We start from the raw sequence: 27,732 nt of genomic DNA on the forward strand, positions 1-27,732 counted from the left end.
CACAAGCTAGCACAACGCGTAAATGCACACACACAAGAAAAAGTGAAAAGTGGGCAATATTCTAGAATTAAAATGTCTTGGCTGTATCACTTATAGCTGTATGACTGGGCAAATTGCTTTACTTTTCTAATCATCCTCACATTTAAACTGAAATAATATTAGTGCCAGATCTTGGGGGGAGTTTTAAAAAGTAAATGATATAATGTGCCTAGTGTGAAGTAACTCTTTATGTTGACTACTGCAGTATAACACAGTTGGGGATGTAGCTCAGTTGATAGAGTTGTGTGTAGCATACATGAAGCCCTGGGTTCAGTCCCCAGCCTTGTATAAACCACCTCAAGCAAATATAATCTTAGCTCTGGAGAGGTAGATCAGAGTTCAAGGTCATCCTTAGCTACATAGTAGGTTAGATGCCAATCTGGAATACATGAGAACCTGCCTTTTTAAAAAAAAAAAAAAAGAAAATGCTTGGGTTGGGGAAATGTCTCAGCTAAGAAAAGTGCTTGCCACATAACTATGAGGACTTGAGTTTGCATCGTAGCACTTTTGTAAAATGTTGGACACAACAGCATATATCTATACTCCAAGTGATGGGACAGCTGATACAGGAAGACTCCTAGGCTTGTTGGCCAGCAAGCCAGTCTAGCAAAATCAATAAGCTCCAGGTTCAATAATAGATGTTGTCTTAGCCTGGTGTGGTGCCCAGCACTCAGGAAGGCAGAGGAAAGTGGATCACTGTGAGTTTGAGGCCAGCCTGGTCTACAAAGAGTCCAGGACAGCCAAGGCTACACAGAGAAACCCTGTCTACAAACAAACAAAAAGAGATGCTATCTCTCCAGGCTTGGTAGTGCATACTTTTAATACCACTTAGGAGACAGAGGCAAGTGGAATTCTGAGTTCCAGGACAGCCTGATCTACACAGCAAGTTTCAGTTTAGGCAAAGCTAAGACCTTGTCTCAAAAAAACCCCCAAATTTATATATATATGGGATACATGATGCAATGGCATGTCTGTGGAGATGGTCTACTGAGTTCCAGGACAGCCAGAGCTACACAGAAAAACTCTATTGGGGGAAGAAAGGAGGCAGGGAAGAGGAAGATGCTGTCTCACAAAAGCTGGACATACATGTGCACACATAGGATCAGGTACACATGCCTACAATATACATACATATATATTCATAGTCATGCAAGGTAAATGCATCAAATATTGCCAGTAATTGAAAGGTGACTAAAATAAGTTATTTAACATGAATTATATTTATGCTTGTTATAAAAGTAAAATTAGTAACATTTAAATACTGTTTATTTGGGAGAATTAACATTGACAAATATTACCTACTGTGGTAGATGTTGAAATTCTCAGTTGAATTATTATCTTAGTTAGGGTCTATTGCTGTGAAGAGACGCTATGACCATAGCAACTCATAAAAGAAAACACTTAATTGAGGTTGGCTTACAGTTTCAGAGGTTTAATCCACCATCGTAATGGCATGCATAGCAGCATGCAGGCAGACATGATGCTGGAGCTGAAAGTTCTACATCATTTGGGGGGGGGCATTGATTTTTTATTTTGATTAGTCAAGAAAGGGTTTCTCTGTGTAGCCCTGGCTGTCCTGGACTCGCTTTGCAGACCAGGCTGGCCTCAAACTCACAGAGATCTTCCTGTCTCAGCTTCCCAGAGTGCTGGGATTACAGGTGTGTGTCACCGTGCCTAGCTAAGTTCTACATCTTGATCCACAAACAGCAGAAGGAGATTGCATGTCACAGTGGGTATAGCAAGAGCATATATGACTTCAAAGTCACCTCCACAGTGACACACTTCCACCAATAAGGCTATACCTATTCACACCACCACATCCTGGCAGAGTACTTATCTTACAATTGGTTACTGAGGTGGAAATATAGCAATCTTCTTAGAAGCCAAAAGATCATTGTTCTTTGCTAAGTTTACTAGCATTGCAACCAATATAAACTTAATGTTAATTTATGTATTTATTTCTGCAAAATTTATTCATTCTTGTTAATATTGATTTTTAATTCTTTCCTAGTGACAGCTCAACTTCCAGGAGCAGGCGGCTACTCAGGAGGAAAGATTATCTTCATTGATACAGAAAATACTTTGTAACCCTTTTATTTAAACAAGTCCTAAGGCAGTGTGGTAGAGTGATATTAGTACAAAAGAGAATGCCTTGATATATGTGCTCACATCACTATTTGATTTACTTATCTATACCTCAACATGGTTTAATATAAAATGACAAAACAAATACATGAGATGAAATTGTATGTTAATGATTCTTAAAACTTCATATCCAAAGATTTTGCCGCAAGTAGAAAGAAAGATGGGAAGAGCTTAAGTGTACAGAAGGAAAAGGTCAGAGCAGTTTGGGTCACAGAGGACACGGCAGTTTAACTGATATGAAAATATTCCAGAATACTCAACCAGAAAGGTGATTTGGGTCCAAGAAATGAAGGGCTTTGAAACCAGATGATAGATATCAATTAGATATTTTTTCAAAAATCTAGGAAAATGGAAACTTTATCTAGGTTGAAAGCAATAAGAACCAAAAGAAGCCGAAAAGCAATAAGAACCAAAAGAAGCCAAGCGTGGTAGCACACACCTTTAATCACACAATACTGGGAAGGCTGAGGCAGGTGGCTCTCTGTGAGATCAAGGCTAACCTTGTTTATTACAGAGTGAGTTCCAGCACAACCCAGCACTGTTACACAGAGAAACATTGTCTCAAAAAGTAAGCAAGCAAACAAACAAACCAGGGAACTTTAGCAAGAGAAACTGTCCAGAAAAGGAGGGCAGCTTGAGAAGCCACTCTGAGCCAACCAATGTTTCTTGGCAGTGTTGAACGTAAGAGGCAGGAGGATGTACAGAAGACACTGGGAAATGCTGGGGAAAGGGTAGAATCAGAGATGCGGGTAAGTTAACTAAAAAGAGGGTAGAGAAAACTCATAACTTTGATGTGTGCTTGTATTTATGAAGAGGGCTAACATGAATGTACAGACAAAGGAAGAAGTCTGTGGAAGGTAAGCAAATGGGAAAAGAGAGCAGATGAGAAAGATCACTGGAGTTGGGAATTATTAGTTCCAGGGACATTACGATGGGGTCTAGGGTGATAGAAGCACCTTGCAAGGTGTTGGGAAATGCGTAAGGTGGATGGAAACACTGTTCTGAGAGGGTACCTGGTTCAGAAGATGTAAGATCTGCACAGCTTCATTAAACCATTTTACAGTGAAGCCCAGCCTGCTTCACCATTCATCAGGCTTATTTCTCACCATGAGTTTTTTTGTTTTGTTTTGGTTTGGGTTTTGTTTTGTTTTTTGGGTTTGTTTTGTTTTTGTTTTGAGACAGGGTTTCTCTGTGTAGCCTTGGCTGTCCCGGACTCTTTGTAGACCAGGCTGTCCTCAAACTCAAGAGATCCACCTGCCTCTGCCTGTGCACCACCACTCCCAGCTTCTCACCATTGTTTTAGCTAGAGACAAAGAGATGAGAATGTTCCAGTCTGATCCCATCATGCTAAATATGTTTTGTTGCTAAAAATTGGAAAATTATTGTACATGAACATTCTTTAGGCTATAAAAGTTTTTGTGTTGTCATCAAGGCCTCATATCCCCAGAGCATCTTGCTTTTGTTTTGCTGTAGGACCTTTTTAAGTACTACTTTCAGGAAGATGATCAGGGTTGTAAAAACAGACCTGACATATCTGAAGTGCCATTGCTTTGTTCTCTTCTGACTGTAGGCTTGGCTGGCCATATTAAAATCCATATGTTGCTTTCCATCCTACAGGGTATTTGCTCCCTCTATCCCCATGTCATAGTCTTACTGAATCGTACAAATGGTGAAACCTCTTATATCAAAGCCTGCTCTTTCTGATTTTGTATAATTACCCAATTCAGAAAATCTTGGCCTTCCTAAAATATTGTAGAATTTATTATCAAAAATACTCCTGTGGGGGGAAAACAAGCCAAGAACTATTTGCAGAATGATGAGAAATCTGGGCATAAGAAGTCCCTGGCAGAGCTTCCTACCTTGGGAAAGAAGGGTGGGATGTTTAGGGCTAACAAGAGGGGCTCAGCTAGAATTCAGTAGCTTCAGGAAGAATTTGATCATCTTCAGAGAGGGAGGAATAGCTCTTGCTTATTAGCAATCTAGATTTTATCAAGACAGGAAGAGAATAGTTAAGAGTGAAAGGGAAAGCTGAGCATGGTGGTGCACACCTTTAATCCCAGCACTTGGGAGGCAGAGGCAGGTGGATCTTTGTGAGTTTGAGGCCAGCCTGGTCTACAAGTGAGTCCAGGATAGCCAAGGCTACACAGAGAAACCCTGTCTTATATATATGTAAAGAAAGAAAGAAAAAAGAGAATTCAGGAGGGAAATCTCTCATGCTGTTCTCTTGCAGTCTCTCAACAATACTGCTGTCTCTTGATATATTTTTTTTCTTTTTGGTTTTTCAAGACAAGCTTTCTTGTGTAGCCTTGGCTGTCCTGGACTAACCAGGCTGGCCTCGAACTCACAGCCATCCTCCTGCCTCTGCCTCCTGAGTGCTGGGATTAAAGGTGTTGCCATTGTGTCCAGCTAGAGGAACCACCTTTAATTGAAGCACTCAGAAGGCAGAGGCAGGCTGATCTCCCAAGTTTGAGGCCAGCTTTGTTCTATAGAGTGAGTTCCAGGACAAATAGGGTTATGCCAGAGAAATCTTTGTCTCAAAACAAACAAACAAACCCAAAACAAGAAAAAAAGAAGGAAGGAAGGAAAGAAAAGAAAAGATGGCCCTGCTTTTAAGCAGCTAATAGCTGGTATTTTATAAAATGCAAACAAAAGTAAAACTGCAGACAGGCATTTTTTGTTTCTTCATTCTACTTGCAACATTGTTAATCATGAAGGACCACAGAACAAAGTGTTAATTACTTTCTGTAACTTAACCTGTTACTGAGTATTGGCATACTCCAGTGTACCTTGGAGGAATATGGATTTGCCTCCATAAGAATTTACTAATTTCAGAAAACTACCAACTCCTTTAGAAGAAGATGTATAAAAGCAAAACAACAACAAAAACTGCTTTGATTTGATGCTTCATGTAGTCAAATGTATCTTCTTCTTTTGCCACACATTAGTTGAATGTTAAGCTATTTCATTTTTAGCCAGTGAAGAATTTGAAGTGACTTGAATTATAACTCAGTGACATTAATGTTCTAGAATAAGTCTATTTTTATAGAGCTGAGAACAAAAGACTCACAAACCTTAGTTTCTAGTTTTTCTGTTTTATCTATTATGCACCATAATCCTAAGTTATTTGCCAAAACTCTTCGTCAGTGACCTTGTAAAATGAAGACACCACAACTAGCTTCTAAACTTATTTTAAAGATTTTATAACTTAATATTTAATGTCTGCTTTACCATATCTGTGACCCCTACCATCACCTAAGATGTTCTGAAGCACTGATGACAAAGAAGCTTTGGCAGTTTCCTAAGTAATTACTAGCTCCAGAATGCCTTTGCAGATGCACGGTTATGTCTCCGTTGTTTTACGTGCTCACAGTGCTACCATTTGTAGCTGTCTAAACTTCCTTTGGAATTGGTTTATTGGATCCTTAACCTTGGCACACTCCAGCCGTCCAGATCGCCTTCGTGACATTGCTGACCGCTTCAACGTAGACCACGATGCAGTGCTGGACAATGTGCTCTATGCGCGTGCCTATACTAGTAGGAATGCTCTGCGAGTGCATGCTTGGGCTATGGGAAGGCTGGCAACACTTACTTACCATTTCATGATATCACATTTTCACCTGTCCTCTTTGTTTTATTTAAAATTTTTGCTAATTAGTCCACAAATATTATCTGTTAAGTTCTCAAGATACTGAAATGCCTCCAAATTGTCCTCTCTGAAGTGTAGAGTAACAGTCAGCTATTTTCCCCTGTGGCGCTGGGATTGAACCCAGGGTTTCACATACTCTAGGCATATGGCATACCACTGAACTAAAACTCCCCAGAACAACATTCTTTTGGCTGAGGTACTGTTTGCCACATATGCTCAAGCAGAGTATGCCGTTCTATTTAGTAAAGTAATAGTCAGGAGAAAAGAAGAACTCATACACACAAATATGAGTGTAGCCTCTTCTAGCTTCTGTAACATTTTCTCTGTGTTTTCCATCAGGTGAACATCAGATGGAGCTACTTGATTATGTAGCAGCCAAGTTTCATGAAGAAGCTGGCATTTTCAAACTATTGGTACAAGCTTCTAAATAATGTTCACTGACAGCTATTTAGAATATTATTTAAATAGTCATTTTCCATCTATTTTAAAATGCACGTTTGGTTTTATGTTACTCCTGTGCAGATCATTGACTCGATAATGGCGCTTTTTCGAGTGGATTTCAGTGGCCGTGGGGAATTGGCTGAACGCCAGCAAAAATTGGCCCAGATGTTGTCACGACTCCAAAAAATCTCAGAAGGTAGATCTTTAAAATAAAATGGCACTGTCACATAGCATCTGTTGCCTATGTTTCTAGAGCACATTTTACAGAGAATCTCAGAAAGATGTTAGAAACATAACATTTTAAAATTACTTTCATGGGAATACAATTATTTGAACTAAAAGGGATTCTGATGTAAATAACGAATATGATAACTTTAAGTAATTTTTATTATTAATGAGAAAGTAGGAAGCTGGATGTGGTGGCACACACCATTAGTCCCAGTACTTGGGAGGCTGAGACAGCTGGATCTCTGAGTGGAGGTGATCCTGGTCTTCTGACCAAGTCCCAGGACAGCCAGGGCTACAGAGAAACCTTATCCTGGAAAGCAAAACAAAACAAAAAATATGGACAAGAGCCTATTTATAAAACTAATTCATGTTGTAATATTTCTAAACCAAAATCTAAACAATGAACTTTGTATTTTTATTGCCCTGCCCTATTTGATGCAGAATATAATGTTGCTGTTTTTGTGACCAATCAAATGACTGCGGATCCCGGAGCAACTATGACGTAAGCCCTTCTTTTGTATTTCACAGAGATTACTATCAAAAAATTACAGTACAGAATAAAATCGCTAAGAAATAATCAATTTAGGGGCTGAAGAGATGGCTCAGAGGACAAGAGCACTGTCTGCTCTTCCAAAGGTCCTGAGTTCAATTCCCAGTACCCACATGGTGACTTCCAACCATCTATAGTGAGATCTACTGCCCTCTTCTGGCGAGCAAGCACCATGCAGGCTTGCTCCATGAAGGTTGTATACATAATAAATAAATAAATCTTTTTTGGGGGGGGGTTTCGAGACAGGGTTTCTCTGTGTGGCCTTGGCTGTCCTGAACTCACTTTGTAGACCAGGCTGGCCTCGAACTCACAGCGATCCGCCTGCCTCTGCCTCCCAAGTGCTGGGATTAAAGGCGTGTGCCACCACCCCCAGCTGAATAAATAAATCAATCTTAAAAAGAAAAAATAAAGTGGTGTACTAGTTTAAAGTGGTACCACCAGTCCTGATTCCATTCATTAAGAAAAGAAAGAAAGAAAGAAAGGAAGGAAGGAAGGAAGAATCTATTTAGCCAGGCATGGTGGTGCATGCCTTTAATCCCAGCACTCGGGAGGCAGAGGCAGGCAGATGGCTGTGAGTTCAAGGCCTGCCTGGTCTACAAAGAGAGTCCAGGACAGGCTAACACAGAAAACCCCTGTCTCAAAAAACAAAAGAAAGAAAGAATAAATGAATCAACTTTATCTTGGTGTAATACCACATGCCTATAATTCTAGCACTTGGGAGATGATGGCAGGAAGACAGTGAACTTAAAATCAGATTGGGCTGTGTCATGAAGCCTCATCTCAGAGCAACAACAATAATAATCAGCCTTGGTATGGGCACTTGTATTTCAGATCACTTCAGTTACTTCAGAGCTGCACATAGCATTTATTTGTTAATCAGAACCCTTTTTTTTTTGTAGTCTCTATAAAATAAAGCAGTGTTTTAGCCACTTTCATCAGGACTAGGGGCCCCATTTTGGTCTAAGACAAATGGGTATTATAGAAAGGCAATAACAGCCGGGCATGGTGGCACACACTTTTAATATCAGCACTTGGGAGGCAGAGGCAGGTAGATAGCTGTGAGTTTGAGGCCAGCCTGGTCTACAAAGTGATTCCAGGACAGCCAAGGCTACACAGAAAGACCCTGTCTCAAAAAACAAAACAAAAAAAGAAAAAAAAGAAAGGCAGTAACAAAAAGATCTTAAGGGCTTCAAGGGTGGCTCAGCAGTTTAGAACACTTGTTGCTCTTGCAGAAAACCTGGGTTTGAGTCCCAGCACCTACATGGTGGCTCACAACTACCCATACATAATGCTAGTCTCAAGGAATCTAGTATCTTCTGACTTCTGTAAGCACCAGGCATGCACATGGAGTACATACATACATACATACAAGCAAAACACTCAGCAAACAAAAAACTCATTAGAGGGCTGGAGAGATGGCTCAGTGGTTAAGAGCACTGTCTGCTCTTCCAGAGATCCTGAGTTCAAATCCCAGCAACCACATGGTGGTTCACAACCATCTATACTGGTACCTGATGCTCCCTTGTGGCATGCAGGTGTACATGCATTAGAGTACTCACATAAAATAAATAAAATCTTAAAAACAAAACAAAATATCACTAGAGAAGTCTGCTGCTCATGGAAACAGTGTCAATCATACAAAGCATATTCAGAATTTACTGAAATATTAGCCCAAATATAAGAATACTGTGGCTCTCTGAAATAGGGCAAGCAATAGCAAAGCAAAGAGAGCTAAAATCAGATTCAAAGGAAGGTTTGACTGAATAAGCAGTCACATAGCCCTAAGTTCATAATGACTTTTCAAAGCTTTTCTTCCATTTACTCAGAAAAGATTTTTTCTTTTTCTTTCTTTCTTTCCTTCTTTCTTTCTTTTTATTCTTTTAGACAGGATTTATCAGTGTATCCTTGGCTATCCTAGAACTCACTCTGTAGACCAGGCTGGCCTCAAACTCAGAGATCTGCCTGCCTCTGCCTCCCAAGTGCTGGGATTAAAGGTGTGCGTTATGATACCCCTGAGAAAACTTTTTAGCCATAGAAAATTTCAGATTAGCATAATTAATGCACACCCTGCATTCACTTAGATTTACCAATAGGTACTATATCCTTGGGACTCTCTCTCTCTCTCTCCCTCCCTCCCTCTCTCCCTCCCTCCCACTCCCTCCTTTCTTCTCTCTCCCCCCTCCTCTGTAGTTTGAATAGTTATGGCCCCCATAGACTCATGTGTTTGAATTCTTGGCCATAGGGAGTAGCACTATTAGGAGATATGGCTTTGTTGGAGAAAGTGTGTCACTGTGGGAGTGGGCTTGGAGGTCTATGCTCAAGCTATGCCCAGTGTGGCACAGTCTCTGTCTGCTGCCTCTTGATCAGGATGTGAAACTCTCAGTTCCTTCTCCAGTGCCATGTCTGCCTGCACACTGCCATGCTTCCCACCATGACAATAATGGACTAAGCCTCTGAAAGTATAAGCCAGCCCCAATTAAATGTTCTCCTTTGTAAGAGTTGCTGTGGTCATGGTGCCTCTTCGCAGCAATAAAATCCTAGATACTTTCTCATTTACATGCACACTGCCATGTACATTTCCAAGATCTTTTTTCTCTATCTACATATTCACAGTCATACATTGGCATATATATGTATATATATACATACACTATTTTTTGTATGTGAACCACTCGAGAAATGTCTGGTTTTTTCTGATTGTTGATAGTATTTGTAGACATTCATATTTTACCACTTAATACTTTAGCATATGTCTTTTAAGAGCAAGAACATTATTTTTAATAATCACAGTACAATTGGCATGTGCAGTTTAATATCAACAATGATGTTATCTAATGTCCAAGTTTTTCTAGTTGTTCTGACAACATTCTTTATAATTGTAAAGACTTTGGTTCGGTTCATGGTCCTCAGCAGAGGTCATGTATTGCATGTACTTCTTGAGTCTCTTTAGTCTCCTTTAATCAAAATAGCTCCTCAGCCTTGTTAAACTTCTATGACACTGGTATTTGGTTTAATGTCTCAAATTTATTTATTTTCAATCACATGCATATCTGTATGTCTGTGTGTGGGTATGTGCATATGTGAGTACAGGTATTTATGAAGTCCACAAGAGAGTGTCAGATCGTACACGTGGCTTATGAGCCTCCCAACATGGGTGTTCTTCAAGAGCAGTGAGCATTCTTAGCTGCTGGGCCATCTCTCCAGCCCCTTATGACATTAATTTTTCTTTCTCTTTTTGTTTGTTTGTTTGTTTGTCTGTGTAACAGAGCCTTGACTATCCTGACTTGCTCTGTAGACCAGGCTGGCCCTCAGACTCACAAAGGTCCCCCTACCTCTGCCTCCTCCGTGCTGGGATTAAAGGCAAGCAACACCACTTCCAACCAAACATTACATTTTTGAACAACAGGCCACCTATTTTCAGTATTTCTCAAATTGAAGTTGCTTTAAGCTGGGCAGTGATGGACACATCTTTAGTCCCAGCATTTGGGAGGCAGAGTCAGGTGTATTGCTGTGAGTTCGAGGCCAGCAACTGTTCTACAAAGTAAGTCCAGGAAAGTCAAGGTTACACAGAGAAACCCTGTCTTGAAAACACACACACACACACACACACACACACACACACACACACACACACACACACAGAGCTTCCTCTTTCCTCATGTGAATTCTGAGTATTAAATTCTATGGGAGGTGCCTTTATCTGCTGAGCCGTCTGGCTGACCCTGGTTGTTTTTCTCATTATTTTATTTTATTTTATATTATTTTTTTTAATTTTAATTTTCAAGACAGGGTTTCTCTATGTAGCCCTGGCTGTCCTGGACTCACTTTGTAGACCAGGCTGGCCTCGAACTCACAGCGATCCACCTGCCTCTGCCTCCCGAGTGCTGGGATTAAAGGCGTGCGCCACCACAGCCCGGCTTTTCTCATTATTTTAAATGTAAAATGATTTTGACAGGAAAACTATCTAAGTGATATTAGGTGATATTAGAGCCATCTCAGTACTTCACATTAGAAGGCACAATATGGCAGTTTGTCTCATTATTAAGATGTTAAATTTGGCCACACATACTGGTATATACTTTTAAACTCAGCACTCAAGATGCAGAAGTAGGCAGACCTCTGAATTTGAGCCCAGCCTGGTCTACAAAGTGAGTCCAGGACAACCAAGGCTACAAAAAAACCAAAACCAAACCAACCAACCAAACAAAAATATTGGTAATTCAGACCATGTAGTATGTTTTACAATCAGCTTTCATTGTTTATTTAGCACCTGTCAATAATTCTTATCTAAATTAATCATTGCTCCAATGTTGCAAAACAAAGTGATTTTACTTTACACCAAGGCAATGCTTCTATTATGTGCATATCAAATAAGACATAGATATAGGTACTAGCAGATATTCAGTATGTTAGTGCAAATTCTCCAAGTTGTGCTAAAATGAATGTACCTTTCTTCAAGCATTTTAAAAATACTTGTTCATTCATTCATTTTTATTTTTTTAAGATTTATTTATATATAATTATGTATACAGTGCTCAGTATACACCCACAGGCCTGAAGAAGGCATCAGATCACATTATAGATGGTTGTGAGCCACCATGTGGTTGCTGGGATTGAACTCAGGTTCTCTGGAAGAGCAGTCAGTGCTCTTAATCTCCGAGGCATCTCTCCAGCCCCATTTATTTTTATTTGATGTGTATATTTGAATGGTTGTATGTGACTATATGCAACACATGTATGCTTGGTGTCCAGTGGAGCCAGAAGACAGCATCAAATTCCCTGGACCTGGAGCTAACATGTTTGTGAGCCACCATGGACACTGGGAACCAAATCCAGGTCCTCTGCAAGAGCAGCCAAGCTCTTCACTGAGCTATCTCTTCAGTCTTTTAAATTTTTACCTTAACAAACTGCTGCATCTTTTGCATTTTGATTTATCTTTCAACCTTCAATCTTTTAATGAATATTCTCTATTTAGTTAAAGGGGGAAAACTAATGTGAAAAAGTCAACTATATAAATAGTAAAAGTGCTGGGTGGTGGTGGCACACATCTTTAATCCCAGTACTTGGGAGCAGAGGCAGGTGGATCTTTGTGAGTTCAAGGCCAGCCTGGTCTACAAAGTGAGTCCAGGACAGCCAGGGATACACAGAGAAACCTTGTCTCAAAAAACCAAAATAAATAAACAAATAAGTAGTAAAAATACTGAGGGAACTGGAAGTATAGCTTTGTGGTTGGGTGTGTGCTTAGCATGTGGGAGTCCTTAGGTTCAGCCCCTCTCCCTTCCAATAAATAAAAGATTGAGGAGAAAACCAACCATTCATAGTTCAAATATTTATTGAAAATGTGCTAGATAACAAGATTCTGAGAGTTCATTAGCAAACAAAAGAGACAAAGGCCTTTGTCTCCAAAAAGGAGAAAGATAAGTGGTATCTATTTAGCTATTTCACTCAGTATTTTAAAGTCTTGGTATGATCCATATCATATCATCTGCAGTGTAGTCCTTGAGTGCTTAAAGCAATCTTTTCTCTATGGAGTGTCTTTTGTATAGAGGACATGAAGTACTTCACAAAGAGATTAATTTTAAAATAAAGAGAAATGCAAGATTTTTAAGGCTTGCTTTAAAAAGAGAAAATGACTCATTGGCTCAGAGGGAGGAAGTGGGTTGCATTCAGATAAAACAGTACAAGTTAAAGAGCACTGTTCTCTCTTCAGGTGTGGGGAGGGAACACTGAGGAGGCCAAAACTGTCACTCCAGAGTTACAAGGCAAAAGAAATTAGTGGAAATTGGGTCAGATAGAGGTTCTTTTTTCTTGTATTTGTAAAAAGTTTCAAAAAGAGTAAAACCATCTTGAATTTACTCCTGTAAGACAATGGAGGACGGCTTGAGAGGCAATAGAGGGGAAATAGCTGAAGAGGGGAGCAGAACGGAGAGGTTTATAAGGAAGAGAGCTAAGCAGAGAGCCAGCAAAGGTAACAAAGCCTAGTATTTTTGCTGGATAAGTCTGCTGTGAGACATCTCTTCCACCTAGCCAAGCTGAAAGGAAACAAGGCCCACTATAATTAGTATGTTCTGAAGTATATTAAATTATAACAGTACAGATTAAATACATGTCTTTGTGTAAAGCACAAAATTAACACATCTAAATGAAAAAAGGGGGTGGGACAGTTTTAAACTAAAGGATTTTAAATGCTGTTAGAAACCCTCCCATAAAGAAAATATCTTTGTTTCTTGGTGTTGAGGAACTCCAAGCTGCAGCTCGCCTGGAGGCTGTCAGAGAAATATCACTATAATTGGTATGAATCCCCAAGTACGCTGACAATAATTGAGGCTTGTATCCCATGCATTCTACTTGATGGCACATCGTATTAAAAAAGAACAAAATTATAGAGGCGAGGAGCTGCTGTATGATACGGCAGATTCCAATGGGAGGGTTGGAAATCCAGCCCATGGATGCGAGAGATAACAAGTCAGAGGATGGGCCAGAGAAGCTGCATACCAGGGCAAATAAGAGCAAGAGAGACCATGATGTCACACCTACTTCTGTTGTGTCTCTGTTTCTTAAACAAAAAGCCATCCAGAACATTTACAGTCTTGTGGGTGTATCGCTTGTTCATTAAGCATGTCAACTTATGGCTTAACATTGTCAGCTTAAATGAAGAAGTAATGTGTTCAGGGTCACTAGCATAGTGACTTTATGCAAAGTGCTTAGATTATTTGAACCCCATTCTTCCACCCCCAATTAAGAGAGCTTATACTTACTAATTACTTACCATGTACCAGGAGCTTTCCTGCATAATCTCATGTAATTCTTACGTGGCCCTGATATAACTCAGCTCTCTCCCACCTCCCTGTGCTTTCTAAGAAGCTAGTCTCTATGTGGCTGTACCTCTCCCTACCCCACCTGAGTCCACCAAACAAGAATTCCAATCTCAAAAGATGGGGGGGAGTGTAGACTTTTAGTGTGTGTGTGTGTGTGTGTGTGTGTGAGAGAGAGAGAGAGAGAGAGAGAGAGAGAGAGAGAGAGACAGAGACAGAGAGACAGAGAGACAGAGAGACAGAGAGACAGAGAGACAGAGAGACAGAGAGAGACAGAGAGAGAGAGACAGAGACACAGAGAGAGCAGGCGCATATTTTAGGAACAGACAGAAAGGATTTGGTTTTGTTGTTGTTGTTGTTGTTGTTGTTGTTTGAGACAGTTTCTCTGTATTAGCCTTGGCTGTCCTGGACTCACTATGTAGATTAGGCTAGCCTTGAACCCCCAGTGGCCATCCACCTGCCTCTGCCTCCCAAGTGCTGGTATTAAAGTCCTGTGCTACCACACCCGGCTAAGGATGTATTACTTAACAATAACAACAACAACTACTACTACTTCCTCTTCTTCCTCCTTCTCCTTCTTTCTTCCTCTTTCTGAGAAAGCCCTGGCTATCCTGAAACTTGCTATGTAGACTAGGCTGGCCTCAAACTCAGAGAACCTCTGCCCCCTGAATGCTGGAACTAAAAGCATGTGCCACCGTGCCTGGCTCACAAAACTTCTTAAGCATATTCTTTTTGTTGCAGAGGGTGGGGTGGGGCTTGAGACAGGGTCTCTCTATGTAGTCTTGACTGGACTAGAACTCACTATGTAGACCAGGCTGGGCTCAAACTCAGAGGTCTGCCTGCCTCTGCCCCCTGAATGTTGGGATTAAAAGTGTGCCCTACCATACCTGGTCATACTCTTTTTCTTAACCTCTGAGCTACCTCTCCAGACCCTGTTTAAACTCTTTTTAATAAACTATCTCTTCTCTTTTTTTTTTTTGAGACAGGGTTTCTCTATGTAGCCTTGGCTGTCCAGACTCACTTTGTAGACCAGGCTGGCCTCGAACTCACAGCCATCTGCTTGCCTCTGCCTCCTAAGTGCTGGGATTAAAGACGTGCGCCACCATGCCTGGCTCCTTCCCAGATTTTCACCTTGACCCTGAAAATCAAAGGCACTAAGAGTCCCACTGTCTAGCCTATGACCTGGATCTATACTCTGACCAGAATTTATGTATATTCCTAATTTATAAAAGTAGGTGACTCAGAATACTCACTATGTGCCCAATCATACAACTAGAACTAAGAAAGCCAGGATCTGAGCCCAGTATGTCTTTGACTTTGAAGTTAATGCTCTTTGGACAGGAAGATACAGTTTAGTGGTAGAATGTTTGCCTAGTGTCTCAGTTAGTGTTTCTACTGCTGTGATGAAACACCATAACAAAAGCAAATTGAGGCAGAAAGAGCTTGTTTGCCTTATACTTCCATAACACTGTTTATCACTGAAGGAAGTCAGGACAGGAACTCAAATAGAGCAGGAACCTGGAGGCAGGAGCTGATGCAGAGGCCATGGAGGGGTTCTGCTTATTGGTTTAGTCCTCTTGGCTTTCTTATAGAACCCATGACTACCAGCCCAGGGATGGCACGACCTATAATGTGCTGGGCCCGCCCCCATTAATTGCTAATTAAGAAGAAAATGCCTGGTTGGTTGGTGGTGGTGTATGCCTTTAATCCCAGCACTTGGGAGGCGAAGGCAGATGGATCTCTGAGTTTGAGGCCAGCCTGGTCTAGAATTCCAAGACAGCCAGAGCTATTACACAGAGGAAACCCTGTTTCAAAAAACAAACAAGAAAAATGAGGGGGAGGAGGAAAAGGAGGAGGAGGCTTACAAACTATTGTAAAATCTGATTTTTTTTTTTTTTAATTTATCTAGCAGAGCGTGTTGGCACCTGCCTTTAATCCCAGCACTGCGGAGGCAGAGACAGGCGAATCACTGTGAATTTGATGCCAGCCTGGTCCACAAAGCAAGTCCAGGACAACCAGGGCTACACCGAGAAACCCTGTCTCTAAAAAAATTAATTAATTAATTAATTAATTAATTATTTTATTCATGTGAATGCTCTGCCTGCATGTACACCTACATGCCAGGAGAGGGCACCAGATCTCATTATAGATGGTTATGAGCCACCATGTGCTTGCTGGGAATTGAACTAAGGACCTCTCGAAGAACAGCTGATGCTTTGTTTGCTTGTTTTTTGTTATTTCAAGACAGGGTTTCCCTGTGTAGCCTCAGCTGTCCAGGACTCTCTTTATAGACCAGGCTGGCCTTGAACTCGCAGCAATCCACCTGCTTCTGCCTCCTGAGTGCTGGGATTAAAGGCGTGTGCCACAAGGCCTGTCTGAAGCCAGTGCTCTTAACCACTGAGCCATCTCTACAGTCCCTTAAAACCTGATTTTGTTGTTGTTTTGTTTTTTGAGACAGAGTTTCTCAGTGCAACATCCCTGACTGTTCTGGAACTCACTTGGTAGACCAGGCTGGCCTCAAACTCATTGAGATCCACCTGTCTCTGCCTCCCAAGTGCTGGGACTAAAAGGATGCGCCACCGCACGTAGTGTACAACTTGATTTTATGGAAGCATTTTCTTTCTTTCTCTCTTTCTTTTTCTTTTTTCTTTCTTTCTTTCTTTTTTTTTTCTTTTTTAGAATATATGAGGTTTATCAAGGAAGCATGGGGGGAGAAGGAAAGGGGGAAGGGGTCCTCCAGAGAGACAGACAGAGAGGAAGAGTGAGATGGAGAGAGAGCACGGGGGAGTGTAGAGAGAGAGTGGATAGAGCGGAAGCATTTTCTTAATTGAGCTTCCCTCTCTCAGGTGACTAGCTTATGCACTAGGATGCACAAGGCTCTGCGTTCTTTCCTCCACCACTACCACAACAACAAAATACAAACAAGGAAGAAAAGCAGCCAGTGCTTCTTGGTTTCAGTGTATTCTCCCGTCCGTTCCATTCCATCTCCAAACTGTTCTTCATGACCTCAGCTAACTAGAAAGACTAGAATGATAGACTATGCCACATCCTGTCCAACCAAAGTGGGGAATCTCTTCAGTCCCTCCTTACTCCTAATATCTACTCCCACCTGCTCCCTCACTCTCCTGAGAAAAGGAGGAAAGGAGAGGAGAAGAAAATGTAAAAGGCTATAGGAAGGATGTGGGAGGCTTTCTGATGTTGTTAACTCGGTCAGAAATAGATGTAAATTAAAGCCCTGTGGAAGAACACAGGGTGCTATGCCACCTTGTATGTCGCCTCAAGAATGTGACTGGTACAGCACTCAGGAAGTGCAGACACTTTAAGAAAAATATCTTGGACTATGCTTTATTTTAAGATGACTTTAAATCAAACTATTTAGTTAAATAATAGGTACCATTTACTGAGGACATCTTATGTGGTAAGCTTGCTGTCAGGGTAGAGCTCATGTGTATAAGTGAGTAATGTGCTTCCTAGTACATGGCAGCTCCCAATAAACTAATCATAGTATCTCGAGTTCTCACAACAGTCCTAAAAGGTCAGAAGTCCACTCCAGTCTCCATTTTACTATGAAAGAAACTGAGATGAATAAATAGGTAGTAAATGTTTGAGTCAAGATTAGGAAAGCAGATAAATAATAGTTGTAGTCACTAGGCTAAAGCTTTACCTGAATTATTTCTTTTTTGTTTTTTTGGGGGTTTTTTTTGTTTGTTTTTTTGAGTCAGGGTTTCTCTGTGTAGCCTTGGCTGCCCTGGACTCGCTTTGTAGACCAGGCTGGCCTCGAACTCACAGCGATCCGCCTGCCTCTGCCTCCCAAGTACTGGGATTAAAGGCATGTGCCACCACGCCCGGCCTGTCTTTATTTTTGTTTTTGTTTTTTTTTTTTTTAAAGCCCTTTTTTTTTTTTTTTTTTTTTTTTTTGGTTTTTCGAGACAGGGTCTCTGTGTAGCCTTGGCTGTGCTAGACTCGCTTTGTAGTCCAGGCTGGCCTCGAACTCACAGTGATCTGCCTGCCTCTGCCTCCCAAGTGCTGGGATTAAAGGCGTGCGCCACCACGCCTGGCTTTACCTGAATTATTTCATCCTGTTCTTACAAGTGTCCTGCTAGTTGGGACCATTATGATTCCCCATGAAGAGTCAGAAACAGAATTGTTCAACAGTGTTCCTGAGGTCACAGAGCTGACAAACCAGACTTTGAGCTAGGTCCAGTGGTAATACTCATCAATCACATAGTGCATCAGGCTGTACCTGCCTGAGGGAGAACTAGTATGCTGTCATCCCTGAGACTTGGCAGGGCTACACCTATTCTAGTGAAATGACCACTGTTCAGGGCCCTCAGCTATTAAGCAGAGATGTGCTTGGGTCAGAGAATTCTTCTCTCGGGGAAATTTAAAGCTAGCTCATGAGAGCCAGCAAAAAAACAGAGGACTCGTCTGATAAGGAAAATTTAACTACATTTAAAGTTTATGTGACCAGTGAGTGCACTCTCCCTACACATAGACTTCTAGTAAAATTTGATTTTTTTTATTTTATTGATTGATTTTCGAGACAGAGTTTCTCTATGTTGCCTTGGCTGTCCTTCGAAAGGCCCTGAGTTCAATTCCCAGCAACCACATGGTGGCTCATAACAATCTATAATGAGATCTGGTGCCCTGTTCTGGACTGCAGGCACACATGCAGGCAGAATACTGTATAAATAATAACATTTTAAATTCATTTAAAAAAATAAATAAAATAAAAACAACTAAAGAGGAAGTGCTTATCAGGGACTCTAGGAAGCCTAGACTAGATGGCAATGGGATAGTTGCTCTAAACACTGCCCTCCACAGTTTGCAAATAAGCCTCTCTCTTTGTTTTAGATTACAGATCTAGGAGTTAGGGAGATAGCTCAATTGTAAAGTATTTGCTTTACAAGCATGAGGATCTGAATTTAATTCCCAACACCCACATAAAAAACCAGTCATAGTGGCAAAGGTTTGTTTGTTTTTCGAGACAGGGTTTCTGTGTAGCCTTGGCTGTCCTAGACTCACTTTATAGACCAGGCTGGCCTCAAACTCACAGCAATCTGCCTGCCTCTGCCTCCCTGAGTGCTGAGATTAAAGGTGTGCACCACCGTGTCCAACATGGCAAAGGTTTGTAATCTCAGTGCTGGGAGGTGGAGACAGGCCAACCTCGGGCTCACTGGACAACCAGCCTAGCCTAAGCAGCAAGCCCACCAGGTTCCAGAGAGAGCCTGTCTCAAACACAGATGCCTCCTAAGGCAAACCTGAAGTTGATCTCTAAAATCTGAACACACACACACACAATACACACCCCCACACACACACACAAAATACACAGCCACACTGTCCCTGCCATCCCGCTCACAGAGGCTGCCTCTTTCTTGTAAGTACCACTGTATATCCAAATGAAGTCTGAAGAAATGTTTTATTGATTCAGCTTTCAGGCAGATCCCAAAAAACCCATTGGTGGGCATATTCTGGCTCATGCTTCAACAACAAGAATAAGCTTGCGAAAGGGACGAGGAGAGCTGAGGATTGCCAAGATTTATGACAGGTATATATTTCTTTTTTTTTTTTCCTTCAGATCCTGAGCATGTGCCTTTAAGAATTGCTAACCCCAAGAGACTATACTTACTCCCTGGCAGATGCTATTTGCTTGAGTTTCCTTCTCAAATATTACGTCATTGTTCAGGAAGTACCTCCTGTGCACTCTGTACTAGGGATCTTGGGGTTCTATAGTCACATTTATTAGCTTCTGACATTTCAGAGCACATATGAAGCAAGCAATGATATCACATCTACTTCAGTTGAGAGCTGTTAGGTCCTTGTATTCAATATGAGAATATATTGTATTTTCTTTTGTCCAGGCTAACACCATTCCTTTTTTGATATCAATTTAGACGTTACTTTCTTGAGCCAGGTATGGTGGCACTCATCTATAATCCCAGTTCAGGAGGCTAAGGCAGAAGGTTGTGATTTATAATCTAGAGTAGCCTCCATAGTAAGATAGTATCTCAAAAATAAATTAGGGTCTGGAGAGATGGCCCAGAGGTTAAGAGCACTGGCTACTCATCAGAGGTCCTGAGTTCAATTCCCAGCAACCACATGGGGGCTCACAACCATCTACACTGAGATCTAATGCCCTCTTCTGATGTGCAAGTGTACATGTAGGTAAAACACTGTACATAAATAAATAAATCTCTTTTTTTCATTTGTAAACATGTTTAATGTCACATGTTTAGTTTAACACATTTTTTATAAATATAGGTAATTAGTAATATTAAGTTATAGATAGTTTTTGTTTTGTTTCAATAAATTTTTAATTAATTAATTAATAGCTGGTAGCGTTGTCTTAGGTCTCTAAGCCAGCCCTTGAGAGGGAATGGTGAGGCAGGGGAAGTGTTGCAAGACTGAGACCACCTGGGCTGTGTAGTGAGTCCCAAGCCAGCCTGGGCTGCAGAGGGAAAACCTGGCTCCAAAATGCCCTGAAACACGGACTGGAGATATTGCTCAGTGTGCTTGCCTAGTTTATGCAATAAACTGGATTCCATCCCCACTGGAAAAAAGTTAATTTAACTAATTAAATATTAATTTCTCAGGGAACCTTTGCCTAATCTTTACAGTTCAGTCTTTACTGAATATAATGCACTGACACCCTGCTTCTCCCGCAGTGCTTCTTGTATGTGATAGAGCACAGTAAAGATATTGCCGACATGCCCACTCTATTAGGGGAGGTTTTGGGTTTTGTTTGTTTGTTTGTTTTGTTTTTTGTTGTTTGTTTTTCGAGACAGGGTTTCTCTGTGTGGCCCTGGCTGACCTGGAATTCACTCTGTAGACTGTAGACTAGGCTGGCATTGAACTTAGAGATCCTCCTACCTCTGCCTCCTGAGTGTTAGTATTAAAGACTTGCACCACTAGCATTGACTCTGGAGGAAGGTTTTTATTGTGGGCAAGAGAGAGAAAATATCCAGAGGCATCTGGAAGAGTCCAGGGCAGAGAAAAAAAGAAACAGACTACGGATGGCCAGGGCTAGGGAAGCAAGAGAGAGCAGGAGAAAATAATAAAGGTAGCAAGAGACAGCACAATCTAGTGAGATGGTGTGACATTGGGGGGTGGTTTGAGAGAGCACTGGGTAGAAAAATTAGAATTAGAATTGGAAGACAAGTAGCTGAGGGGAGGGACTCCTTTTAGGAATAGAAAACCTGTTTCTTGTGGCTAGAGAGAGGACTCAGCGGTTAAGAGCAGTGCCTGCTCTTCCAGAGATCCTGAGTTCAATTCCCAGAAACCACATGGTGGCTCACAACCATCTATAGTGTGTGATTAATAATGCCCTGTTTTGGCCTGCAGGTGTACATACAAATAGAGCATTCAAATACATTAAATAAATAAATAAATAAATAAATAAATAAATAAATAAAGCTTTAAAAAGAAAACCTGTTTCTTAAGTACCTGAAGAATGCTGGCTTTTATCTAACATCCAGAAATCCTTCTATAGTCCAGCCTAAGCTCATTTCTAGACATATGGAGGGAATGAGACCTAGAACAGGTTCAGTGAGAGACTGTCTCCAAAAATATGATGGAAAGCAATAAGACATCTAAGATCCTCTTCTTGCTTCTGCATGTACACATGTGTGTGCACACCTGAATGCAGAAGCATATACCACACAGAAAGAAAAGACAAGCCTCTGTCATCATGGCACGTATATCTACTCCATCTGTAATGATTTGTATAATGTGTCATTCCCTCTAGACAACAAATGTGACAGTTGCACTTGATTTGTTTGCCTGAGACATAATAGACAATGCAATATCTGTGACTGACTTATTAACCAACCCCAAACAACAAAGACTTGTGGTAACTCTCCTAGGAGGGAGGAGTAGTTCCCAAAGAGCAGATGAGCTCTTGGTCTGGATTCAGTATGGACCACAGCAGGTAGAATGTACTGGTATTGAGTTAGTATTAGTTCCCACATTTACAAGATGCTTCTCCTCTTCTGTCCTTGCAGAACTGTTCTATGCTGTGGTTTTTTAACTCAGTCATTTCTAGAAATTAGCTACATAAGTGATCCAGTCTCATTACTGGAATTGCTTTGTCTATTTCTTGGATAGAGTGCTATCCAAACATTTTACTTTTCTTTTCTTTTTTCTTTTTTCTTTATTTTCTTTTTTTACTTTTACTTTTTAAGAAGTTTGTTTATGTGTATGGGTATTTTGCCTGCATGTATGTCTATGTGCCCCATGTGTGCCTAGTACTCTCAGAGGCCAGAAGAAAGCACTGAATTCCCTGGAACTGGAGTCAGGTGGACAATTGTGAGCCACCATATGAGTGCTGGGAATCTAACCCCTGTCCTCTGGAAGAATGCTCTTAACCACTAAGCCATCTTTCTAGCCACACCCAAATACCTGCCCCCATATTTTGAGTTGTTTTTTTTTTTCATTTTGTTGTTGTTCTTTTGGGTTTTGTTTGTTTTGTTTTGTTTTGTTTTGCTGGTAGTAGTGGTGGTGGTTTTGAGACAGAGTTTCTCTGTATAGCTTTGGTTGTCCTGGACTCACTTTGTAGACCTGGCTGGCCTCAAACTCACAGTGATCTGCCTCTGCCTCCCGAGTGCTGGGATTAAAGTCGTGTACCACCATGCTTTTTTTTGTTTTTTTGTTTGTTTGTTTGTTTCTTTTTTCTTTTCTTTTCTTTTTTTTTTTTTTTTTTTTTTTTTTGAGACAGGGTTTCCCTGTGTAGCGTTGGCTGTCCTGGACTCACTTTGTAGACCAGGCTAGCCTCAAACTCACATTGATCCACCTGCCTCTGCCTCTGCCTCCTGAGTGCTGGGATTAAAGGTGTGTGCCATCACACCAGGCTTGTTTTGTTGTTCTTGTTGTTTGTTTGTTTTTAAGATAAACTCACTGCCATCTCTAGGGAGTCCCTAGTATTGTCATTAAAGGCCTGTACACTAAAGCTGGTTGTGGTGGTGCACGCCTTTACTCCCAGCACTCAGGAGGCAGAGGCAGGCAGATCTGAATTTGGGGTCAGCCTGGTCTACAAAGAGAGATCCAGAACAGCCAGGACTATTACACAGAGAAACCCTGTCTCACAAAACAAAACAAACAAAAAGGCCTGTATATCAGACCCAGCAACATCCAAATACTTTGTTCATTCTCACTTATAATTGACCTTTTGCTCTAAATCTCCCTCACAACAATGACTAACTATAGTTCACTAATCTCCCAGCAATGAGCTGAGACTTAACACAGGGTGGACACTTACTGACTATTCATTGAATTAACAAATGAACTTAAGTACCTGCTCAGTCTCATCCAGGCTTCCTGCAGATGTTTAAGGTAAATAGCTCCTGTCATTCTGATCTAACTGGCCTAACAGGCTGTTTCAATCTTGCAAATTCAATAAGGAATGAGAACAGTAAATTGTCAGCAAGATTAGTCATGTTGGGCTGGGCCTGGTGGCACATGCCTTTAATCCCAGCACTTGGGTGACAGAGGCAGGTGGATATCTGTGAGTTCAAGGCCAGCCAGGGCTACACAGAGAAATCCTGTCTCAAAAAACAAAACAAAAACCAACCAACCAAATGAACAAAAAGATTAGTCATGTCAAATTTCCATAAACTTGACTTATGTTAGGCTCATGACTGTAAACTCAGCACTTAGAGGCTGACACAGGAGGATTACTGCTAATGCAAGGCCAGCCCAGGCTACATGGTGAATTCCAGATGTGCCTATGTTAGAAGGTGAGACACTGTTGCAAATAAACAAACAAATGTATATCTCATATCAAAACAGCAAAACTAAAACAAAACTTAAGATATCAAAACTAGGGACCGAAGAGGTAGCTCAGCAGTTGAGACTACTGGCTGCTTTGCAGAGAACCCACCAGGCTTCCCAAATTTAGAACCAAGCCCATGTCTCTGTAGCAATTTACACAGCATTCTATGAATGACTTTTTTTGTTTTGGTTTGGTTTTTTGGGTTTTTGAGACAGGGTTTCTCTGTGTAGCCTTGGCTGTCCTAGACTCACTTTGTAGACCAGGCTGGCCTCGAACTCACAGAGATCTCCCTAGTGCTGGGATTAAAGGCGTATGCCACCATGTCCAGCTTGGCTTTTAAATTTTTATTTTATTGTATGTGTATGATTGTTAGCCTGAATCCCAGTACCTATGGAGGACAAAAGAGAACATCAGAGCCCTAAGACCTAGAGTTACGGACAGTTGTGAGCTGCTATGTGGGTGTTCATGGTGCTGGGAACTGAACTCTGCTCCTCCACGAGTACAAGTGCTCTAAATCTGGACCAGCTCTCCAGCCCATGAATGACCTTACACCTGTTCCTTGATCTTCCCTGTCCTCTGTGCTTCCACCTCACACATTGTTTTTAAGACAGGGTTTCAAGTAGCTCAGGCTGCCCTTCTATGAGGATGACCTTGAGCTTCTGATCTTCCACCTTCCACTTCTGAGAGCTACAGGTGCAGACAGGCACCACCACACCTGGTTTCGTGAAATGCTGGGGATTGAAACCAGGGCTTCAAGCAGTGTGAGGCAGGCATCTTACCCATCCAGCCTCCCTTTTTTGAAGCAATATCTTGTTATGTAACCAAGGCTGGTCTTTTTCGTTGTGGCGGCGGCGGTGGTGGTGGTGGTGGTTTTTTTGTTTTTTTGAGACAGGGTTTCTCTGTGTAGCCATGGCTGTCCTGGACTCACTTTATAGACCAGGCTGGCCTCAAACTCACAGACATCTGCCTGCCTCTGCCTCCCGAGTGCTGGGATTAAAGGTGTGCGCCACCACGCATGGCTTCAGGCTGGTCTTAAATTTGTGCTCCTCCAGTTAAGGCACTGCCAAGCCTGCTACTGCCTTAAAGTCTCTTCCTACTTGTTCCTCTCCTGGAACGACTCTCCCCACATAGCCCTTTACCCCATTATCTTTCTCATCTACTTTGGTCAAGCCTTTGGTCAAATGTTACCCTCTCCAGGACAGGGAGCTGACTCACTGAGTAAAGTGCTTACTACACAAGCATGAGGACCTGAGTTTGGAGGAGCCTCAGTAGTTCTCATATAAGAAGTGGGGATGGTGGTGTATAGCTACAATTCCAGCACTGGCGCGCGCGCGCGCGCGCGCGCGCGCACACACACACACACACACACACACACACGCACACACCTGTTACCTTCTCTGTTGGGTAAAGGGGAGGCAAGAGGATGAAGAGTTCAGTGCCAGCCTGAGTTACATGTAAGATCCTATCTTAAAGAAAAAGTAATTAAGCTGGGTGGTGATGGTGGTGGCGCACGCCTTTAATCCCAGCAGAGGGAAGCAGAGGCAGGCAGATCCCTGTGAATTCCAGGCCAGACTGACTTACAAAGGGAGTCCAGGACAGCCAAGGCTACATAAAGAGACCCTTTCTTGAAAATAAAAAATAAATAAAAATAAAAACAACAAAAGGGCTATGAGTGTAGCTAGGTGGGAGACCACTTGTCTAGCACATTCAAGAATCTGAGTTCAGTTTTTAGCACTAAACACAAAAGAGAGCAAAATGTTACCTGCCTAACAACTGGCTTCCCAGTGCCCACAAAGCTTAGCTCCCTTACTCAGCTCTATTTTTCTCTCTCCATAACACTTACCTCTTACCCTAACACATTGATACAGTGTAAAATGAAACTCAGACTTATCAGTAAGTGTCTCTACTGATGAGCCACCTCACCAGCCCATGGCAAAGACCTGTAAGTCACCAACTAATGAAAACTAGTAAGGTTTTATGACTAAGTCAAAAGAAAACTCAAAGTACCACACATGTTTAGTCAAATAGGGAATGTAGAAATGAACCAATTGATCAAAAATTAGTCAGTATCCACAGTTCAGTGTCAATGGTATTCCACCTTCACAATTTATATTTCTATGAGCAGGTGGAATTGTAGTACTTGCAGTTCATGACAACACAGAATTCATGGAGCCCTCACAGAACCAGGTAACTGAAGGGCTTGCTAGACAATCACCTTCCATTGCAAGTGCTCAAGACTTTCCTATCAAAGCCCTTCTCAGCTTCCCCTGTGTTAGAGCCCGAAGAAAGATGCACCCCCAAGAAGTCAGACGAGCCCCACGGGACCTGCACCACAGGCCTCAAACTACCCTGCAAGAATATCCAGTTTATTCCGATTTGCCTGTTTCCAAGTTTGGGAGTAATTTTTCTTGACATTCAAAGCCGTATATATAGAAGTTGTTTAACAAATGTTTGCGAGGGTTGATAACACTGCTAGGTAAGTTCTGAGGTCCACATTTAGCTGTACCAGCACTGCAGTGTTTCTGGAGACTCAGACTGATGGGAACGTGATGACTGTGACATGTGCACAGTATTTATAGAAAGAGAGCTTTTTATAAACTTCTGTTCCCTTGTATTCTGTAGCCCCGAGATGCCTGAAAATGAAGCCACCTTCGCAATAACTGCTGGAGGAATCGGGGATGCCAAGGAGTAGGTGGGGAGTTGGTACAGATTGCTTCTTGCTGCTTATTAGGAGCTGGAGAAATGGGAAAGCAGTCTTGAATTTAGATCTCAAAATAAGAGTTTGGGTTTTTTCCCAAACTCTTGGATGTTATTAAAGGAAAGTCAGCAAAAGAAATTTAGAGCTTATATTTATTTCAAAGTTTCTGCCTGATATGTAACCAACTATATATATACACTGAGTGTTGATTCAGAAATATGCATATACATTTTTGAATTACTTGATAGACACATATGCATAAATGTCCCTGTCAGATATTGGGGAAGGGGTACCCAATGCCTTCCTTATGCCTTTCAAAGTGAGCCACTGAGCACACAGAAATTCAAAGGAGCTCAGAGATGTCCCAGTTCCCCCACAGATTTTTCCATCACACATTTTTTTGTGACACAGCACCAATGACCTAGGGAAGTGGATGATGCTCCTCAAGGGGGAGATGTGTGAGGAGGGATGTTTGGAGTACACCAGGAGCTGGCAGCCTTCACAGTCATCTTTACAACAACAGAAGAGAAACCTTAAGCCAACTTTTTTGATTTGTCAAGTTGAAATTACTTTTTTAATTTTTTGGCTTTTGGAGACAGGGTTTCTCTGTGTAGCCTTGGCTCACAGAGACTTACTCTGTAGACCAGGCTGGTCTCAAACTCACAGTGATCTGTCTGCTTCTGCCTCCCAAGTGCTGAGATTAAAGGTGCACATCACTATGCCTGGCTTGAAATGATTTTTTAAAAATGCATTATGATAAGTGGGCATGGTCATGCATACTTATAATCTCAATATTTGGAAAACCTAGGAAGCTTTAGCTTCAAAACTAGACTGGGTATAAAACACTGTGTCCAAAAAAGGCATGTTTTTTATGTTTTGAGTAGAGAATTCAACGTGTTTAAAAATTTTAGAGATAATTTAAATGTAAAATTTAGAAGAGAGCTCTCATAGAATTTGTGAAAAAACATTGGTTTTGAGTGTATGTGATTGTCAAAAATAAAATCGTTTCAAAATATGAGAATATTTAAAAATTAAAATACTATTATATAATTGTTACAGGTGATCTTCTATATTGTATTAACTTACATGAAAACCCAAAAAGTAAAGTATTTGCTATAAAAGGTTTTTGATTCTCCATTCAGTCATTCATTGGCAAGTAGGTCTCACCATTTGCTCTCATTTTTCTGAGCATTAGTCCCTTCCCCAGTGTGCGGCAACTTGAGGCAGGACTCACACCTTGTCTATGAGCATGCAGCATCTGAGGAGGAGGGTCAAACACAGACCACAAAGGCCCGAGGGCTTCCTGGGTCTGAGAGGAGCCCAGCTGGCAGCAGCAGCACTCAGCATGTGGCGCCTGGGAGGCAGAGCTTTTTTCTCCTTGTAAAACCACAGAAGCAGCTC

At 41.5% G+C, this 27,732-nt stretch overlaps 1 protein-coding gene across 4 annotated transcripts in view; it reads left to right on the top strand.

Moving 5' to 3' along the window:
- DMC1 (DNA meiotic recombinase 1) overlaps positions 1-27,402 on the top strand; it is a 45,133-nt gene extending 17,731 nt beyond the window's left edge. For 3 of the 4 annotated variants that reach the window (XM_084751214.1, XM_084751213.1, XM_084751215.1), the window contains exons 8-14: positions 2,051-2,123; positions 5,627-5,718; positions 6,170-6,243; positions 6,353-6,467; positions 6,941-7,001; positions 19,299-19,415; positions 26,256-27,400. In XM_084751214.1, coding sequence (XP_084607340.1) covers positions 2,051-2,123; positions 5,627-5,718; positions 6,170-6,243; positions 6,353-6,467; positions 6,941-7,001; positions 19,299-19,415; positions 26,256-26,325 — 602 coding nt within the window. In that variant the 3' untranslated portion in view covers positions 26,326-27,400. Of the gene's footprint in view, positions 1-2,050; positions 2,124-5,626; positions 5,719-6,169; positions 6,244-6,352; positions 6,468-6,940; positions 7,002-19,298; positions 19,416-26,255 lie in introns of all 4 variants that reach the window. The other variant, XM_084751216.1, reaches the window with a different exon arrangement.
- The last annotated feature ends 330 nt before the right edge of the window (positions 27,403-27,732 follow it).

Source organism: Acomys minous (genome assembly GCF_964271855.1).
Source record: "Acomys minous genome assembly, chromosome: 12".
Classification (NCBI taxonomy): Eukaryota; Metazoa; Chordata; class Mammalia; order Rodentia; family Muridae; genus Acomys; species Acomys minous.